Source organism: Buteo buteo, chromosome 14, assembly GCF_964188355.1.
Source record: "Buteo buteo chromosome 14, bButBut1.hap1.1, whole genome shotgun sequence".
Lineage (NCBI taxonomy): Eukaryota > Metazoa > Chordata > Aves > Accipitriformes > Accipitridae > Buteo > Buteo buteo.
Genome location: NC_134184.1, coordinates 19,896,212 through 19,915,432, shown reverse-complemented (window position 1 = coordinate 19,915,432; position 19,221 = coordinate 19,896,212). Strand labels below are relative to the sequence as shown.

At 34.7% G+C, this 19,221-nt stretch overlaps 1 protein-coding gene across 2 annotated transcripts in view; it reads right to left on the bottom strand.

The window, feature by feature from the left end:
• The window catches only part of KLHL1 (kelch like family member 1), a 234,295-nt gene that overhangs the window by 135,990 nt on the left and 79,084 nt on the right, over positions 1 to 19,221 (bottom strand). For both annotated transcript variants that reach the window (XM_075046094.1, XM_075046095.1), the window contains one exon: positions 14,718 to 14,854. In XM_075046094.1, coding sequence (XP_074902195.1) covers positions 14,718 to 14,854 — 137 coding nt within the window. The remainder of the gene's footprint in view (positions 1 to 14,717; positions 14,855 to 19,221) is intronic.

The following is a 19,221-nucleotide window of genomic DNA, read 5'->3' as shown; positions in this document are numbered from 1 at the left end:
GATGTTCATAAGGTCAGTGTGTGTCACAGGAATCAGCCTCCCACAGCTATTGCCCAGGAGGTATCAATACAAATATGGTGGGACTGCTCAGTAGGTACTGCTCACTTAATCTGTGCACAAGCAACAAGTTTTAACTTATATCCATAACACATAGTAATATCATTTTACCTCATGGGCACAGTAAATTTTTTCTCTCTTGTAATTACACATTTATCCATTCATAGCAAGACTCTTCAACATTCTTAAGACAGCTGTGAGTAAGGATGCACCAGTGAAGTCATGGGAAGTGTCAAGGAATTAGAAAGAAAGGCTAGAACTAAATCCTTTTAATCAGGTATTTATCTTTTTAACCTTTCTATTTCAAGTGTCTTAATCAGTTGTGTTGCAGTATTGAAGAGTTTCTGAATGGAATTATTTCCATAGGCTAATCAGTTGTAGGAATGCAGTATCTCTATTAGATCTCCATTTTTTTAAATAAAAGCAGATATTTATTCAGATTTTGCATAGTAGATTGATTGCTTACAATTACAGTTACAAGAATAAATTGCTTTTTTGAAACAGCATCAAATTCCAGTGAAGACAAGAAAAAGCTTATAAAAAAGGTGTTATGCTTCATATTGCTATAATAGACCTTGTTGGCATTGCTTATCATTAATCTTACCAAATCTTAGGTATCTGCTAGGTAGCCACCTGAGCTAATCATCTGAGATCTCCTTTTATAGTCAATGGAGAGAAATATGAGGTGTTAGAGCAGTTTTCATCTGCCCTGTTTTAGTCATTTACTTTAGAATTAGATTAATATATATTTGAATTTATATTTGCTGATATGAATTGAGTTCATCTGCTCCCAAATAGAGAGTACTGGAATCATCGTAATCATCAGGTATCAGGTGATGAAGTGTCTGGAAATGCTTTACACCCTTTAAACACTATTTGGGTCCAATTCTGATGATCATTCTCTCTGCTACTGTGAACTCCTGGTAATGACGTAATGTGTAGTAATCACCTCTTATGTCCATCCATGAATAGCAGCCAGTGAAGAATGCATTGAAAAGTATTTTCCCTGTAGCAGAACATCTTTTAGTCTCCAGCTGATTCCTGGATTTTGACCTATGCCTTAAAAGATAAATTCTCCATTTTATCATCTCCCACACTTTTCATAAAGGTGAAGTTGTTTTCAGAAAAGAAAACATGACAGACAGTATATTCCCTTTGCAGAGGTTTCTCCTGATCAAACTCTTCTTTATTTTCTATTATTTGCTGCAGACCATGCTCATCAGCTGCAAGTGAGGAAAACAGGCACTCTATAGCTGATTGTGCTTATTTCCTTACAGTTTGGCATTTAGCATCAGTGAAAATTCAGAAAGGCAGCTCATTTTTGTGCTGTAGATATTTAAATAAACAAATAATTACTACCCCAACAGGGAGTAGGCCCATACACAAACAGATAGTGTAATTTAAATTGGGGAAAAAACTTAGGATCTGCCCATTCCTATTATCAGACTAATCATCTTACAAAACCTAAACCAAATACAAATTAACTCACAAAGTAGGTATGACCCAAAGATGTGTTTACTTGAGGGTGCTGATGAATCACTTGATTTTTTGGCAGCCATTTTGGTATCAGCCATGATAAATAAAAGACAAGTTAAAACATATGACTTAAGTAGGAAAATTATTTTTTCCCCAGTGATTTTTTTCTTTTCCCTAACAGAAAATTTTTCCTGTCCTGAACAACTTCAATCCCCCTCAATTCTAAACTAAACTGAGTCATCTGATTGGAACAGATTGATATTCTGTTCATACAACATGGCTTTTTTAATCCCTGTGGATAAAATTCAACTCTTGAAAAGGACAACTTATTTTAACTCCTTTTCACATAAGGGACTTAAAATTATTTTTTTTAAGTAATTTTCATTTACATTTCTATGAAATAATCTCTAAAAACACTTAAAGTTAAAATCAGGAAAGCATTCACTTGATTCAGATATATAACTTTCGACTATGATTAGATACTCAATTACGTTGTCAGTTATGGTGATAGCTTTTGAACTCTTCTCTACCAAACATGGGAATTTGTCATTTCAAATAACAATTTTTATATGAAATTTATATTTAAGTATTATTACGTATAAATAAATAATGTTTCCACAGCCATAAAAATATGTAGTTTGCCAAAAATGAAAATGCCTCCATCACAGTAATGTAAGAATTCTTATAAATTAAATAGCTTCACTCTTTTAAAAAGCTGTACCATTATTTACACCCCCAACATGCTACATCTTTTTTGAGTAAGCAGACTAAACTGGTCTAATCACGTGGTCATTTGCTAGTACTGCCAAAGTCCACTGTATTTCAATGGCACGGAAAATTACAACATTGCAGAGTGATAAGGAAATCCTATTAACAAATTAAAATCCTGCCTGAGCAGTAACCCTCTTGCAAATGTCTGGCTAAAGATCAGAAAAGTGTATGAGCCAAAATATGCCATCATGTGGTAACCTTTCATCTCCTGGTCTAAAAAAAAACCAAAACACCTCTGTTGTATATCTGAAAAGTCATGTTTGTAAAGAAAATTTGTCCACTGACCTATAAATATCAGCTTTTTAGAGAGAAACATTAAGTTTCTACTTTACCCTTATGAAGCAACTGCAATTCATGTGCCTTAGCTCACCTTAGATATTTGAACTTAGTCACCTGTAAGATATACATACAAATAACAAGAGTAAAACCAATAAATAATTTTAGCTGTGAGTCTAATCTTCAAAGAACCTTTTTATGAAGTGTGAAGAAAGATATATTAGTGCTCTGAAGATAAGTTTTTCCATTGGCTATAGAAAAATTGTTAAAATATGAATTTCATTGTTGGGGTTATTTGCTAAAGATTACTAGTTTGTACTTCTGTAGATGATCAATATGTTAATAACTGTATCACCAATAATTCAACTATTATACAGTCATTATATTTGGAAATTTAAAGTTTAGTTTTATATATAAATAGAGGAATATAAACTCACAGGTTAAAACAAACAAAGAAAAAAATCCCAGGAAAAAGGTTACCTCAAAAATACGCAAACATAAACAAGATCTACTAACTAAATTTCCAACAGCACAAATCTTGCACTCATACACCAAATAGGGTGGAAGATGACAAGAATTATTCCCAAAAGCTCATTTCGGATATAAGGCCTTAGTTTGCCTTAATTCTTTTTAGTCAATGGACTTCAATACTTAGGTTTGCTTTCAGACCGTAGGTCCTGCACATCATGCTGCACACATTGAAAACCACTCCAGAAATTTAATTCTGTAAACAAAACCAAACTTCATACTGAGGAAGGGGGGGAAGTTTTCTTCCAAAAGACCTGTACCGAATACTAGGTACATTTCAGGGAGATTTTATTCCACTGGTAGCTTTCTATCGATGGTATGAAGGGGAGTGTACAACCTGTGGTTTCCAGTGCACCGCCCAGGTTTCCGGAACTGTCCCAAATGACCTGCCTCACACAGCTCCTTTTGCTACAATCAAAACCACACAATACACACTCTCAGTATCTATATCTCAGTGAGTTATAGCCTTTCTATTACACTGAACACAACCAAGCTCTGACCTCTGGGGAGAAAAAAAAAAAAACAAACAAAAAAAGTCTTAAATGTCTCAAGGACAAAGGAGCTCAGCCTTCAGGTTTGAAGGAGCAGTATTTTATTCTCCACATCTGAAGCTAGCTCAGAAGCAGCAGTACGCACTTCTACCAGAATAAGCTTCTCAAATTCTCAGGTGATGATTTGGCAGCTCGTGCTATGGTATCACAGAGCTGTTCAAATCCATGCTTAAAGAACAAAGTTACAGAGGTGGAGGCATCAATTGCCAACAAAAGATTTTTGCTTATGAGTCCACCTTGCAGTCTAATGAAATCTGCTTTGCTTTGGGCTGGATTGCACCACTGGGAGAAGTGAATTACCACAGTCACATCCTGTTCTGTGGGTACATTGCAGCACAGTCGCTGTGTGATGGGCACAGAATAGAAAGGGAATGAAGGTAAGTTTTACAATGCAGGGACAGGAGCAGAGAAACATGTGAAAGGTGAGGACCTTTTTTACAAACTGCCATTATAATTTTCCTGAAGTTTTTGCTTTCTTTTGGAACTGTGGTTACACAGCTAGGCAGCTGAGCTCAGCAGAGTGGATATGGGTACATGTCTCCACTGCAGGAACTCCAGAAAGAACCACGTTAAAGAGGGATCCCATGCTACAGCAGCCTGTCTGATCACTTCACTGATGCTGTTAAGGCAACAGCATGGCATGCACCAGATGACAACACAGAAGGATGGCACTCCACTCAAAGGAACCCTCTCACTTTTCAGGCATGTCCTGTATTAATGCTTGGTTTATTCTTTCTTCAGAGATGGAGAACTTTGAACCTAGCAAGGGACAGCTTTAAAAATGCACCTTGCACTGCACTCAGTTAATTGTTCTCCCCCTCCACACTCACTGCTTCCCTGAGTCTGCCTGAATTTATTCTTACTGACTTCTCAGGAGTAGCAGGTTGCACCACAATACAAGGAGACACAGTCACTAGCTATCTCCCCATAACAGTCTCCATCATTCTGAACACTCAAAATTTATGGATATGCAGTTTAGAGCTCTTTTCCAAGAAATTCTCATACACTACACTAAAAGAATGAGAAAACAGCTGTTTCCTAATACATAATTGCAAATTCTGTCCCTTGATGGAGTATCCTGGGTAAAAGGAGGAAGAGTAACAGTTCATTTTGTTGTATAACTCCAGGAATGAGCAAGGACTTAATGTTTCAGTGACGGGAATGGAAAACATCTGCTCCAGTGGGACATAAGGTCCTCGGAGCAGGGATTACTCAAAAAAAAAAAAAAAAAAAAAAAAAAAGAAGGTAGGCAGTCTCTGCAGTTTCCCACAGACTTGAATTACGTCAAAGCCCACACTTTGTTTCAGGATCAGAAAGACATGCAGTGTATGAAGGTATTTTATTCCAAGCAGGCTGACATCTACAAATGAAAGGAGGATGACAGTCTAGTCCTACAGTTACAGTGAGGAACTCTGGAAGATTCTTGCATTGTACACATGGAGAGTATAGCTGATAATTCAACCCAGGAATAATCCCTGGTGTTGTACTAAGGCTTTGCTGATGCATAAATAAGAATTTAATGAGGAATATTATATGATAACATGAATCTTGTCAATTGCTCCAGCACTAGTAAGAAATGCAACTGGAGCAAAGGTACATATGGTCTTGGAAATGTAGTCAATGCACAACATTTGTGGACAGATAATCTGAATGATGGCTTTGCAGATTATGAGATCACTGCCACCTTCCCACTTCCTAAATTGGAGCAACCCTGATAAAAAAGGCTTCTGTGGATAACTGCAAATTTTTCTTTATTAACTCCTGAAAATGGTTTATGACAAGTATCTGCTTCTGGAAGAGAGCTTCACAGGGGATCTTCCATATCCAGAAATTAAGTTTATTCAAGGTCTACCACCATCTGGTATGATTTACAACCATTTTTCTGTACTCTCTGTTACACAATAGCTTACGAAGTCTTCCAGGTCAATTCAATTACCTTAACTTGTCCTTTTATCACTCATCCCAGAGTCCTGGAACAATTGCTCTCCCATCTGAAGTGAATGGAAATTCACAAGGGCTTATCCTGTGAAAATGCAAAGTCAACCATGACTTCAGCAGAGTACATGGCAGAGCAAATGTAGTGGGACAGTAGCAGGTCATAGTCTCCTGCAAAAAGTCCTAGGTAGAGATGGTCCACGTTCACAGGGGTCTCTAACATGATACCACAGAACAAATTCTTGAACTTAACATGTCACAGAGGTAGAGGCAAAGACCTTCACGATGTGCACAGTATCAGGGGTCACTCTAGTTCTCAATGTGATCAGTATCTCCTAGAGGAGAGTAGCCTGAAACACTGTAAACAGGCTATCATCACCCAAGAGCTAGGGATTGTTTGTCTAAGCAGATGCATTTAATAATTTACATACAGCCTTACATTGTATCTATTAAGTTAAGCTTGTCTGGGACTTCCCTCTAGCACTGAGGCTAACTGGAATGAAATGGCCTCAGTTATACACTAAATTCTGTCATCCTCCAAACTGTGGTAGTCACATTCAAACTGCATGTTGAAGAATGATCCTGTGGCTGCGATAGCCTCTGGACTGTATGAACATTATAAATTGGCACAGGCCAAAACTATGCTAGCAATCATTGTCATTGTTTATTCATATAGACAACTGAGTTTCAGCAATTAAAAAAAAAATAAATGCCCAAACCATAAAAAAAATGTTCCTGGGATATTTAATTAATAAAGCTTCTGTTCTGAAGGAACCTAAGGGTCCTTGTGCTTAAAGGCAGTTTCTTTCTTGCTACATCCCTGCTGTCTGCCCTGTGTGAGTTATTAGATATAACACTGACAGAGAAGATACTTGACAGTACTTTAATTAAAGAATCACCCAAATAAAATCTAATTAAAAGCTTGAACCTCTTCCATGTATGATCCACGCTCTATTGTTTTTTTTCAGATGTGCATAAATAAATCAAGGAAATTCTGTTTTCTATTAGTTAACTGATTTTTGCTTTTTCAGTTTCATTAATGGTATGAAAGCACCAGCCTATTCTTCTGATCACTGTTGGGAACGCTTACTAATTAGATAGCTCGATGCAGTATGAGGAAATCTGTAGTAACTTCACAGATCTGTTATAACTTCAAAGGAAGGCTCCCAGAGTCACCAATGGCAGCAAAATACCAGAATTTCAATCTCTAGTTCCAGTCCTATCTAAAAAATTTAAGCATAATTGCAAATAATCAAAACTCAAGTTTTAAGATCAAGAAAGAAGCATTACCTAAGAAAATGAGGTAAAGAAATACTCTTCTGTATTACTGCTTATCTTGAATTCTAAAAAGATCAAAGAATACATATCCATGTACCCCAGGGCACTAGGATCTCAATCCTAGATTTTCTGCTATCAATTGTCTTGCTGCTTGAAAAATGAAACATACTTTCATGCATGCTGCACATCAGTGTTGGCTTCAGAGTTCCTCAGCTGGCTAAGATGAAACATTTAACAGACATGCAAAAGAGGAAGCTTTGTTTCTGTTATAGTTCTATCACAGACGAAACATATTTTGTTTATTTGAATAAACCAACCAAATGCAGCAAAGTCTGGATTGATTAAACCTGTACCTTGCATTGAAGTTGCGTATTTTTTACTGGTCAAATATATTTTTCACAAAAAAGACAGTAGGAAAACCTTTGTGGTTTATCTTTGTTGATCTATGCAAACTACAAGAAGCACATAATTTTGATGCAGCATTTTTCTAAGAAATCTACATCTATATATAGAATTTGAATTATACAACTTGTAATTACATTATAATTTAGCTTATAATTAGAAATCTTTGTGCTTATTTCAGATAAAACACTATGCAGCCACTATCTTATTAATTTATTTACAAAATTAAGTTCTTCAGTTATAATCCTTATACATATAAAAAACCCCAACTTCCAAAAGAACCCCAAAGCCCATCTAACGTAGAGTTTATAGTACTTATTTTAATACATCTTAATTTTTTCAGCTTTAATCAAATTGTGTTTTTATAGGTACATCTATCACATTAACTTTATAATTAGTCATGTTGAATCTTCACAGAAACTTTAACACCTTTTACTATCTTTACATCAGTATTTCTGTCAGTCTAATTTTCTGTCTTCTTGCTACTACTCTTAGATGGACAGCTGCCTTCACTTAGGAGCAGCTCTCATCAAGGCTGTACAGGACTTGATGCTCTGCTGGTCACTATGTAATTCTACCTTGCCAATTATTTAGAAGTCTATTTGCTCTGCACATGAGTGAACACGGACCAGCTTCACAGTGTGTCATGACTGTGTCATCTACCTATTTAGGAGACACAGGGATGACAATTTACCATATTATAAAGCCTTTCATAATATAATAAAGTACTGTGACTCCTTTATTTAACAGAGTAATATTTTCTTTAAGAATAAAAAAGTCCAGAAGAACTGCCTATTGTAAAAGGAGAAAAAAAAAGTTTAAAAAAAAGTGAAGCAAGCAAAAAAAATTAACATTTTATCTTACTTAAGGATTTGTGCAACTTTACTTATATATATAGCCTTGAAAAGGTGACTGGATTTATTTAATATGCTGATTTCTCATAGACAGCAAGCTCTTCCTGAAGTTGATCAAAATGTTCATTTTCCTTTGCAAAGAAAGTAATATCCCAACTTTACACAATTGGCAAAGAGACAATACACACCTTTTTTTTGGTTGTTTTGTTTGTTTGTTTTTTCTAAATTAAATTCACTAGTGTTGCTACCTAACTACTTTGTCTCCCATTGAGATATTATTTAGTTATTTTTACATGGGAAAAATTTTTAAAGGCTCAGTATCTATATAAGAAATTCCTCTTGATAATAAATGAACACAATGTCATCATGAAAATGGGACATCTTGAAAATAAACGCAGGCTTTATTTTGTAGGGTAGCAGAGAAGGTTTTTTTTTATTATATGCATATATATTTGATCTCTATATATAATTATTTGTTTATATATATATATACCTTTTACATCTACATAGATAAATAAAATTGTTTAGGACCTATTGTAACAGAAAATCTTTTGAATGACTAAATACAAAACCAGATAAGGAAAAAATGCTACTTTTTAATTAGGTCAAAGAAGATTGAACATTTTCCCTTAAAAAATGAATGCCTGAAATACAGAGTTTGAAGGATTTAAATCTAATAAATAAACAACCAAGACTGATAGAAAGGCTTATGGAAGCTAATATGATGGTAGCAAAATATTATCTTTAGGTCACGGGGTAAAGGAATTTTGATTCTCTACTGAATCAGAATTCTGCTTTATCATAAATATCATTTAATTCCACTACAAGTTTTAAATAAACATAGGAAAATAGCCTAATTTTGAAATAAGATCTATTCACTTTCTTTTATATTTTTAGCAAAAATATTTCTTTTATTTATTTTAAAAAACTGAGACCTACAATCACGAACTAGTTTTCAAGAGTTCTTGAGATTTTTTTCATTACTGAAAAAGGGAAGCAGCTTTCACATCCCATATTCTAAAACTAGTGGGAAAAGTACATTTGTAGTAAAAAATTATATATTTAAAGGAGATTATAATAATAAAACCAAAGACCTTTAGAAAAAGCTTCAAAATCACATTTACACCAAAAATATATTTTTACCCTTACATTTCTCCTCCTTCATAACTGGAATAAAAATATGCCAAATTTGTTCTAAAATAAAACTTTTACCTCCCTAATAATATTTAGAACTTTTCTGACCAGATTCAAAATTCATTTTGTTTTGTTTTGTTTTTTCATGTCACTGAATGCTTAGAATAACAAAAGACGATATCAAAGGGGTTGTGAAGCAGTAACCACCAGCCTTTCCATACTGTCTGAAACCAAGATCAGTTATGCTAAAGAAAGTCTAAGAATAGGTTGTACATGGTGGTAATAAATATTCATTTCAGAATGGATGAAAATTACTCTCTGCATTGCAAAGTTTCATGTTTTTTAATCTTTTATTGATATTAGTAAGTAATCTGCTAAATGAGGGTTTATTGTATACAACAGTAACAGATAAAGTGATGATTTGCACAAATGAGGTGAAAAGGAATGATTATTTGCTATTTCTCACATAAGTAGAAACTATGAGAAAACAAAGAAAATTATCAGACAGCAAATTTGGAAATACGAAAGTAATTAATATATTTTACAGAGGTTAACTCAATACCACAGTACACTGTAGAAGCTAAAACTACACATGCTTTCAAAAGGATTAGACAAATTCACATTTGATCACCGACTACCGAAGTAGATGAAATTATGTTCCATAAAGCTGGAAGGTAGGAGGACATGCCAGCCAAATTATGACTATTCATATCATGCTAAAAAATACCTACTATTGGATATTATTACTGGCAAGTCTCTGAGTTAAATGTGTTTATGATCTGGCCCAATACAGAGGCTCATCTATCTACAGTTGCAGAATATATTTAGAAAGGAACAAAAGAAATAACTTTTATTAATGATTTTAAAAAGTAGACAATATAATTTTGTTGTTTTGAACAAACTGGAGTTATCACCTATTTCAACGATTTAGACGAAATGGCACTGAACAGAGACTTCAGAAACTCAGTCCAGAAAATCACGTCCTTTCAGAAGCATATGAATGTTTCTGGAAGCACAGGTAAAAACTATTTTAATTAACAGGAGTTAAAAGGAAAAACTGAAGACACACAAAGCAATGTGTAGGTAGTTACTGAACTAATATTATTACCTATTCTTGTACTAACAGATATAGCAGATGTTAACGACTCTCCTTCCAGATAAATATCTTTCTTCAGGTCTCTGATGTACAAAACCTCCCCTTCGCTGATCTTTAATTCTGATATTTTGAAACAGTACTTGATTTTATTGCTGAAACTGAAGGGTCTGGTATTGGTACAGGATACATTTATCTATAGTAATACGTTTCACAGTTATGCACATTTTACCATTCTTAACCTATTTAATATGTATGATTCTTAATAAAAATGAAATAATTTCACTAGATTCTAAACAATATAAACCTAACTGAATTACAGTTAACATAATGTGGAAATGGTTCCCTTTTTCAAATTATATCTGAAAATACTTACAGCATAATACTCTTAACTTTTAAGTTTTTACAAACAAGCCCATGTTCAGCTGTATTTTCCTGAAATCTTCAGTTGTCCCCAGGGAAAAACTTCTCTCTAACAGCAGCAACTATTCGTGATTTTTTTTTTTTTTTAATCTCCTTGTGCTAAGAAGGTAGTGACAGGAAAAAGAAAACAGAAGAGCTAATAACTGCCCATTTATCAAAATGGTTTGCTACTCCTTGGGTAAAAGAATAAAGAGCTAAACTGGCCACAGACATGAGTTGCTGAAAACTTCTTCACATAGTGTGCAGTCAGTAATTGGAATTTGGCAGCCAAATTCTCCAGATATTGTGTAGACAATGTATGCTCCAGATTACAGATTAAAAGGCTGAACTGGAGTTTTTCTTGGCTGCTACACTGCTCAGTATCAGAACAGTGGCTATTTCCTTTACTTTTCAGTGTTCCCCTTGTCCACACCCATGCAGCACAAAGAAGAAAGTGAACTGACTTAAAGGAAAAGGGGACATGAATTAGACTGGTGGTAAATAAGGAATCAGAGGGCAAGAAAAGAAATAAGAAATTATGAAGCCAGATAAATCATTAGAGATGGTGGAATTGAAAGGGAAGGGAAAAAAATAAGGTTTGAGGGGACAGGTTTTGATCTGGCAAAGAACATGGGAAAACAGAATGATTACCCAAGGAACAAAGACTGCATTTAATTTCAATAAACTGAGTAAGTTTGGGACCATGTTCTAGGAATTCCCTGATCACCTGTGAGTTATCACTGAATTATCTGTAGCACTTTTGAGTGTTCATGCCCTCTGTCCAAGAATGGCCACATTCATGGTGAGTCTGCATATCCAGGTGTCGTGGTTTAACCCCAGCCCGCAACTAAGCACCAGGCAGCCACTCACTCACTCCCCCTACCACCACCCAGTGGGATGGGGGAGAGAATTGGGAAAAAGGTAAAACTCATGGGTTGAGATAAGAACAGTTTAATAGAACAGAAAGGAAGAAACTAATAATGATAACAACAACAATAATAAAATGACAATAATAATAAAAGGATTGGAATATACAAAACAAGTGATGCACAATGCAATTGCTCACCACCCACCAACCAATGCCCAGTTAGTTCCTGAGCAGCAATCAGCCCCTCCTGGCCAAATCCCCCCCAGTTTATATACTGGGCATAACGTCACATGGTATGGAATACCCCTTTGGCCAGTTGGGGTCAGCTGCCCTGGCTGTGTCCCCTCCCAACTTCTTGTGCCCCTCCAGCCTTCTTGCGGGCTGGGCATCAGAAGCTGAAAAATCCTTGACTTAGTCTAAACACTACTTAGCAACAACTGAAAATATCAGTGTGTTACCAACATTCTTCTCATACTGAACCCAAAACATAACACTATACCAACTACTAGAAAGAAAATTAACTCTATCCCAGCTGAAGCCAGGACACCAGGCTACACCCAAGGTTTGTTAGAGAGACTGCTAGTTGGATTTGGCTAAAACTGCCAGGATCAATATAGATAATTGTGTTCCAATACCTGCAAATGTTCCCTAGCACTGTTTAATTTACTAGCATAACTGTAGCTAGGAAATTTAGGAGTTTGATAAGACATCTGATGCCGAGAAAAGAAATAAAGAAAGAAAGAATCTAACATGAATTTTAAGAGGTAAGGATACAAGCTGAGAATAAATCAGGATAAATCAGAATAAGTCAGGACAAAGAACCTGATGGAACAGAAATGCAAGACAGAGTAATCAAAACCAGAATGGTCCATGGCATCCAATACATGTTCTCTTTTAGCATGCAAAATGGACTCATGTTTCCTGAATCTCATCACTCTTCTCTTGTCAGCAAGTATTTGTGACATTTCCTTTTCAAGTGTAAATTTAAGAAGACATTTTTTAAGTCGTTTAATCTCCAAAAGGGGTTAGAAATAAAAGGATAATGGTGTATTACCACTGCAAGTTATAGAAATTACAACCTTTGTTACCACCTTAAGTTGGTAATTCGAGGTGACATTATGATAGCACATAATGTTGCCATTTTTAAGGTAGTTTGGGCTTTATGTGACAGTTTAAATGAAAGAACATCACAGATGCAAATTCACATGAGGCAAATTAGAAAACACTGGAATTATACTACCTGTGGAGCTGTCTTTTCATCTGTTTCTGAAGGCTGATTCTTATTTACCTAACACCAAGAAGAAACCTCAAAGTTTTCCACCTCACATAATAAACAGAGTACATCACATGGCATGGACAAATCAAGGAGCATAAAAGCATGAAAATCTTAATCTTTTACAGAAAGTGGAAGGAGTTTGCTTTTTCTGGTTTTTCATTACCTCATCCAGTCTCCAAAGTTCTCAGAGATAACCAATAAAGTTCTGAGACAGCTTCATTCATATTGAAAATGCTTAAGTATTTTTTTGCTTCCTTCTGTATTTCTTTCTTTTCTTAATCTACACTTACATGCCATCTTTTGTTGTCAATATTAACTGTGCTCTGTGTTTGCATGTCATCTTCTAGTGAAAACTGAGGCTAAAGAACCACTCACTACTAACTACTAATACTAACTTATTTCCAGTTTTGTTCCCAGGGGAACAACAATGTCCTTCATCTTCCTCTTAGTTCTTCTTCCTTTAACCTTCCTCTTACAGAATGATTTAACATTACCAGTAAGATCTTTTGCTATTCTGAGCCAATGTATTCTTGATTTTGCCCTGGTATTCCTCTGCCATTCATTTTATACTAATACCTAGTAATCGGATTGTATCCTTCCTATGCTTGATAAAAACTACTTACATGTTCTTCATTTCATGGATCCCTAGCTTGAAACCCTTTGGATGACGTACATTCCTGAATGGCAAAACTACAACTGAAGGGAGTAGGCACTACCCTTTGAACATGTAGAGTACTATATAAATGACATTCCTTGAACCTGAGTTTTTCAAACATGATTCTCAAAAAAGAGCATTTTTAACTTCAATTATGCTTATTTGCAGTTTCTGTTTCCTATTAAGATGGTAAAGTTATTATGTCATAAAATAAACAGCACATATCCTGATTAAATATATTAAAGCAAACAGCACCTTATGATTAAATTAATATATGTGTATTTAGAGAGGATTAAAACTGCAGGCTATGGGTTATCCATTTAAAATTGAAGCTATAATCAAATATTCAATAGAAACGTCACGATAAAATACTGTTAATTTAAACAATATGAGGATGTCTTTTAGGAAACATAGCAAACAGCATATATTCTATACTTGCATGATTCATAGGCAAGGGAAAACAAATTCAGACTACAAATCTTACTATTGGCATTTCCTCTCTTTTAATTACTTTATTTTGTAACTTTAGTATTCTTTCATATTAATGCATTTCAGATACATTGTGCATAACAGCTTGTTTAAGAAGGATAAAAAACAAATCTATTATGCATTAAAATGTATTAAATATTCAGAAGGAAGTTCTGAGTTATTAACTCTGAGTTATGAGTTATTCATAAGTTTACATTACACAGCAGAGAACCAGCCTATAACAAGAAATGAAAGTGACAACATCCAACTCCTAATAAAACATTTCAAAAGTGTTTCATTATTTAAAATTTTAAAAGATTTATGTAATTATTTAAACTGATATTTGACTAAAACAGCAATATAGGGCTATTCTTCAAAAAATACAGCTGTTCCTTCATTGATCTCATGTAATCTGAATTGTGCATAAGAGGCACTCTTTCTAAGTATTCGAAAACCAAGAAAAATATATAATTTTCTTGACTGGTCTCTTGTACCTACCAAGCTTGACATATGTAACAGATTGGAGATAGGAGATAAGAATCTGAATTCAGCTCTAGAAATGGTAAATTAGTGTTTGAGTGATGAGTTTGAGATTAAAAAATATTTAGAAAATAAATACAATTCTTTTGCATGTAGCAAACAAAATTATCAACATCTTTCTCTATAGGAAGTATGATGTATGCAGTACAATACCTGTATATGCAAACTGAACAAGATCCCACAGTGCATTGGGGTCTATGCCTTCCATTTTGATCTCTTCTTGCTTGGCTTCACAAACATCACTTGTAAACATGGCAGCAAAATAGTCAGAGACAGAACTGAGGACAAGTCTGCAAAAAAGTTAAAAACTGGTGTAATTTACATTGATATATGTATGAGAAATTTCTTACATAAAAAGAACGTTTTTAAAAAAACATATTTTCACAGTATTTATAAATTTCCAGGACCAATATATTATTAATGCATGTAGGCAGCAAAATACAGTATGACATTTAATTATAATTTGGTTTTGCTTCCTTTGTATGAACCAAGTGGCACATTAGCATATGACTATAAAATAGACATAGAAATTAGCACTCAGTCTTTCTGATAATTTTCCAATCATGCAGATGTCCCAATTGTTAACAAGATAACCTCTCAGTATCAAAGACAACTTACTAGTGAAACACATTTCATACTCCAGAGGTGCTCTGCATTGCTCTTAAAGGCCTATTTTTTATAAACTTTACTAACAGCATGTGACTTTACACAATCCTTCAATCTTCAGTAAAACTGTTAGTAGCTTAAATGCTACTCATAAAAATAAAGAAAAATTATTGTGTAATGCAATGTTTTTTTAAGAAACATTTCCAAAGGAAAATAATTTCAAAATACTTACAAAATGTGCATGGCCTGTTTGGGGATCTGATTTAGATAAATAAAAACCACAACAAGTACCAGGTATAATTGTCATTACTGGGTTGTTAAGCTAAGGCATGCTTCTAAATACCCTCTACAGTAATATTATGATTTTGTTAGGAGTGAATATTCACAGATGATCTTGAGCTAGAAATGTGGTACAGCTATAAATAGTGTACCACATGCTCTCATAAAAGATGGGTCACATTTCTGGCTTAATTTGAAAACATAACACATAAACACATTGATAAAAGACACAAGAATCACAACTGGGGAACTTGGAAACCAAGAGAAAATATTTAGTCATTTGTATATTGTTAACCATTTTGTTCACCAAAAAAAAAAAAAAAAAAAAAAAGATACTGAAGAATAACAAATTACTGCTTACTTATCAGCCAGTGTGGTAATTAATCGCTTTTGCTCTTTTAGCTCATCTCAATAACAAAGTAATATATGACAGTTTGAACTGGCTTCATAATTTTACAGTGTTTTATGCTACTATATTTTACCCGCAAGTAAGGTAGCTTGAGAAGATACATATGATCTTTACTCTGGCTCAAATGATGGGCAATGACTAATTAGGTGTAGTAGTTTTATCACGTCTCATGTTGTGGTCAACTTTAGCAATCGTGAATTTTAGAAGTAAAGGTCCTAAATTCATAAACAGCTCACATTTACATTCATGTAATTAATAAAAACAATAGATGGCTACAAAAAGATGAAATTAGAAATATACTTTGTTGCTACCACCAGAGACTCCTAATTCACTATATTTATTTATTTATTTTCACCACTGAGGAACACTTACTTCTATGTACATTTATTTATTATCTCAACTGAGTATCACAAGTGTGTATTTAAGTCAACCATGATAACTGTAAAGTTCTGGATAACTAAAAATGTTATAAACCTTCTTCAAATAAATTTTTTTAATGCTTATTTATAAGTGACTTGATTTACTGTTATTAAATGCTTGATTAAAGAAAAAATGATGATACACTCTCTCAGAACTAGCAGAAATCTAATTTAGGACTGTGATCGAGATTTCCATTTGAGACCATTTCACATTAGCTGTTGCTTCAGATTTATTAACCACACCACCATTTAAATTCAACTATGAGTCTTCAACTTGGTCACTTACTAAAAGCAAAGCCAAAACCTTTTGCTGCATCAAAACTAATGGACAAATTAATGAACAGAAATTTTAATATACTAGTTAATGATCAGCTGAAATATTTTTAAACAGTAGTATCTTATATTTGCAATTTATGTTATTTATGTTCAGACATTATTATTAAATAATCTTCTTGTATATGTATTCTCAACTCAAAGATAACAAAACAGAGCGAAGACAGAAAATAAGTAACAGAAGGATTACATCTCTCTCACAAACTTCTGCAAAGAGCTGTGATTTTCCAGATGTCATGGTTTAACCCCAGCCAGCAACTAAGCACCACGCAGCCGCTCACTCACTCCCCCCCCATCCAGTGGGATGGGGGAGAAAATCGGGAAAAGAAGTAAAACTCATGGGTTGAGATAAGAACGGTTTAATAGAACAGAAAAGAAGAAACTAATAATGATAATGATAACACTAATAAAATGACAACAGTAGTAATAAAAGGATTGAAATGTACAAATGATGCGCAGGGCAATTGCTCACCACCTGCCGACCGACACCCAGCCAGTCCCCGAGCGGCGATTCCCCTCCCCCACTCCCCCCAGTTCCTAAACTAGATGGGACGTCACATGATATGGAATACACCGTTGGCCAGTTTGGGTCAGGTGCCCTGGCTGGGCATGAGAAGCTGAAAAATCCTTGACAATAGTCTAAACACTACTGAGCAACAACTGAAAACATCAGTGTGTTATCAACATTCTTCACATACTGAACTCAAAACATAGCACTGTACCAGCTACTAGGAAGACAGTTAACTCCATCCCGGCTGAAACCAGGACACCAGAATTTGTCTCATGGATTATTATGGGATGAGGAAATTCAAAGAAGCTGTCTAACGGATTCCAGCTGCAAATAAGCATTCAGTCTACAGAACCAGACAAGATCCATGCCAAAGTGAAAAACCCTGAAAAATATGTAATATAGATCTCAGGTCCTCTGCACTACCCATTTTATTTACAGGTTTATCCATACTGGTTTGCACCACCTGTTAAAGAACATGGCTTAAGTGAGCAGAAAGGTTCTGTGAAGTAGCAGCTCACCTAAACAAGCAAAACAAGTTTTTGAACAGAGTGATAAAGAGGATTTTTTTTTTAAGTCCCTTATGTTAATCAGTAGTTAACAGACATAATGAATCAGCTATTTCATCAACTGAATATAACCAAAAAGTTAGGTCATTTCAAGATACAAACTTTTACATTTGGAAGTGCTTCACAGGCTGAATTGAAGTGAAATAAACTTGCTAATTACACTTAATTCTGAAAGCTGACACCTTTTGTAAATCTTAACTGTGTTCCAGTGTTGAGATATAAAATGAAAAGTGAGAAATCAAAGCGATCAATTAATTTGTAATGATCTGCTGCTTTTTGTAGCTCAGAAAGCTCCAAACAGCCCTAAATCTTGGTTTAAAGGCATGTTGACCTATTCATCAAGAAAGGTCAGGTGTCTCACTATGTCACCTTTTTTCAACTCCTGATCTAGCAGCAAGAATACATAATATACTCTTTCATCCTTGAGAATCACAGCAGGCAACTCATGGCTTAAAATGAGTTTGTGGACCCAGAAATATTTTCTCCAGTTTAAGGGACTTCTCTAGCTTTACTACAACTAAATTCAGCCTGATATATTTCTAGTTTCTTTTATAATACAGAATATAACTGATTCTTGTTGTGACTTTTTTATCCTGATATCAGATTTTGTTTTCTTTTATTATAGAATATTTCCTTGCAATTGTCACAACTGTTTTCACATACACCTTTGATACAGAATTCCCTCAACATTGTTTGTGCATTTATTAAGTAAAAGAAGCAAATAAACAAAAGAAACAAACCTTGATCACTTACATTCTGTAAGCAAGCTCTAACAATATTTTACTGTCAACTGTGTAGAATCTCAGATGTTACCTGGACTGCAAACTCATAGGCATGACACAACGTTTTTCCACATGTATTATGCTAGTTCATATAGGAGTTGAACATTTATTGCTTTTAAATGTGATTTGTTCCCCTGTAGAGGACACCAGCTGACACTGGGTGTCTTTACTGATAGTGGTGTTCTACAGATCTTCTTATAGCAGGCTGTAAGAATACTGTGTATATAGAGAAGGCTTCATGATTTCCTAAATTTTAAGGCTTGCAGAACATATACTAAAGTATATCCATGCATGCACTTGAAAAAAATTCAGGAAAAAAAGGAAGCAGACACTGGCTGTCACTTCCAGAACAATTCTGGCAGTACAATCAAGACTGCCATCTTTTCTGAATAAAATACAACAAAGGAGAAAGCTGTGGGACAGATCAACTGATTTGGATTACACCAGGTAGTGTAATTTCCTTTCCTGATGACTGTGGCAGTCTCCCTCACCAGCTTACCAAACACAAAAAAAGGTGTAACAGCTTTGCAAAAAATATAGCTAACAGTAAATTTAATCTAGTATACACACTATTTCCTGCTCAGTACCAAAGATCATTAGAAAAAAATCATGTCCAAACACCAGTAAATTTTTTCAGACCAAATATTGCCCACCAACTTTAAATTGGCATCTCCTATCCCAGAATTCTGATCTGTAGCTAATTGGGATCACCCTCTTACATGTCGTCCATAATTTGGAATGAGATATGCCAT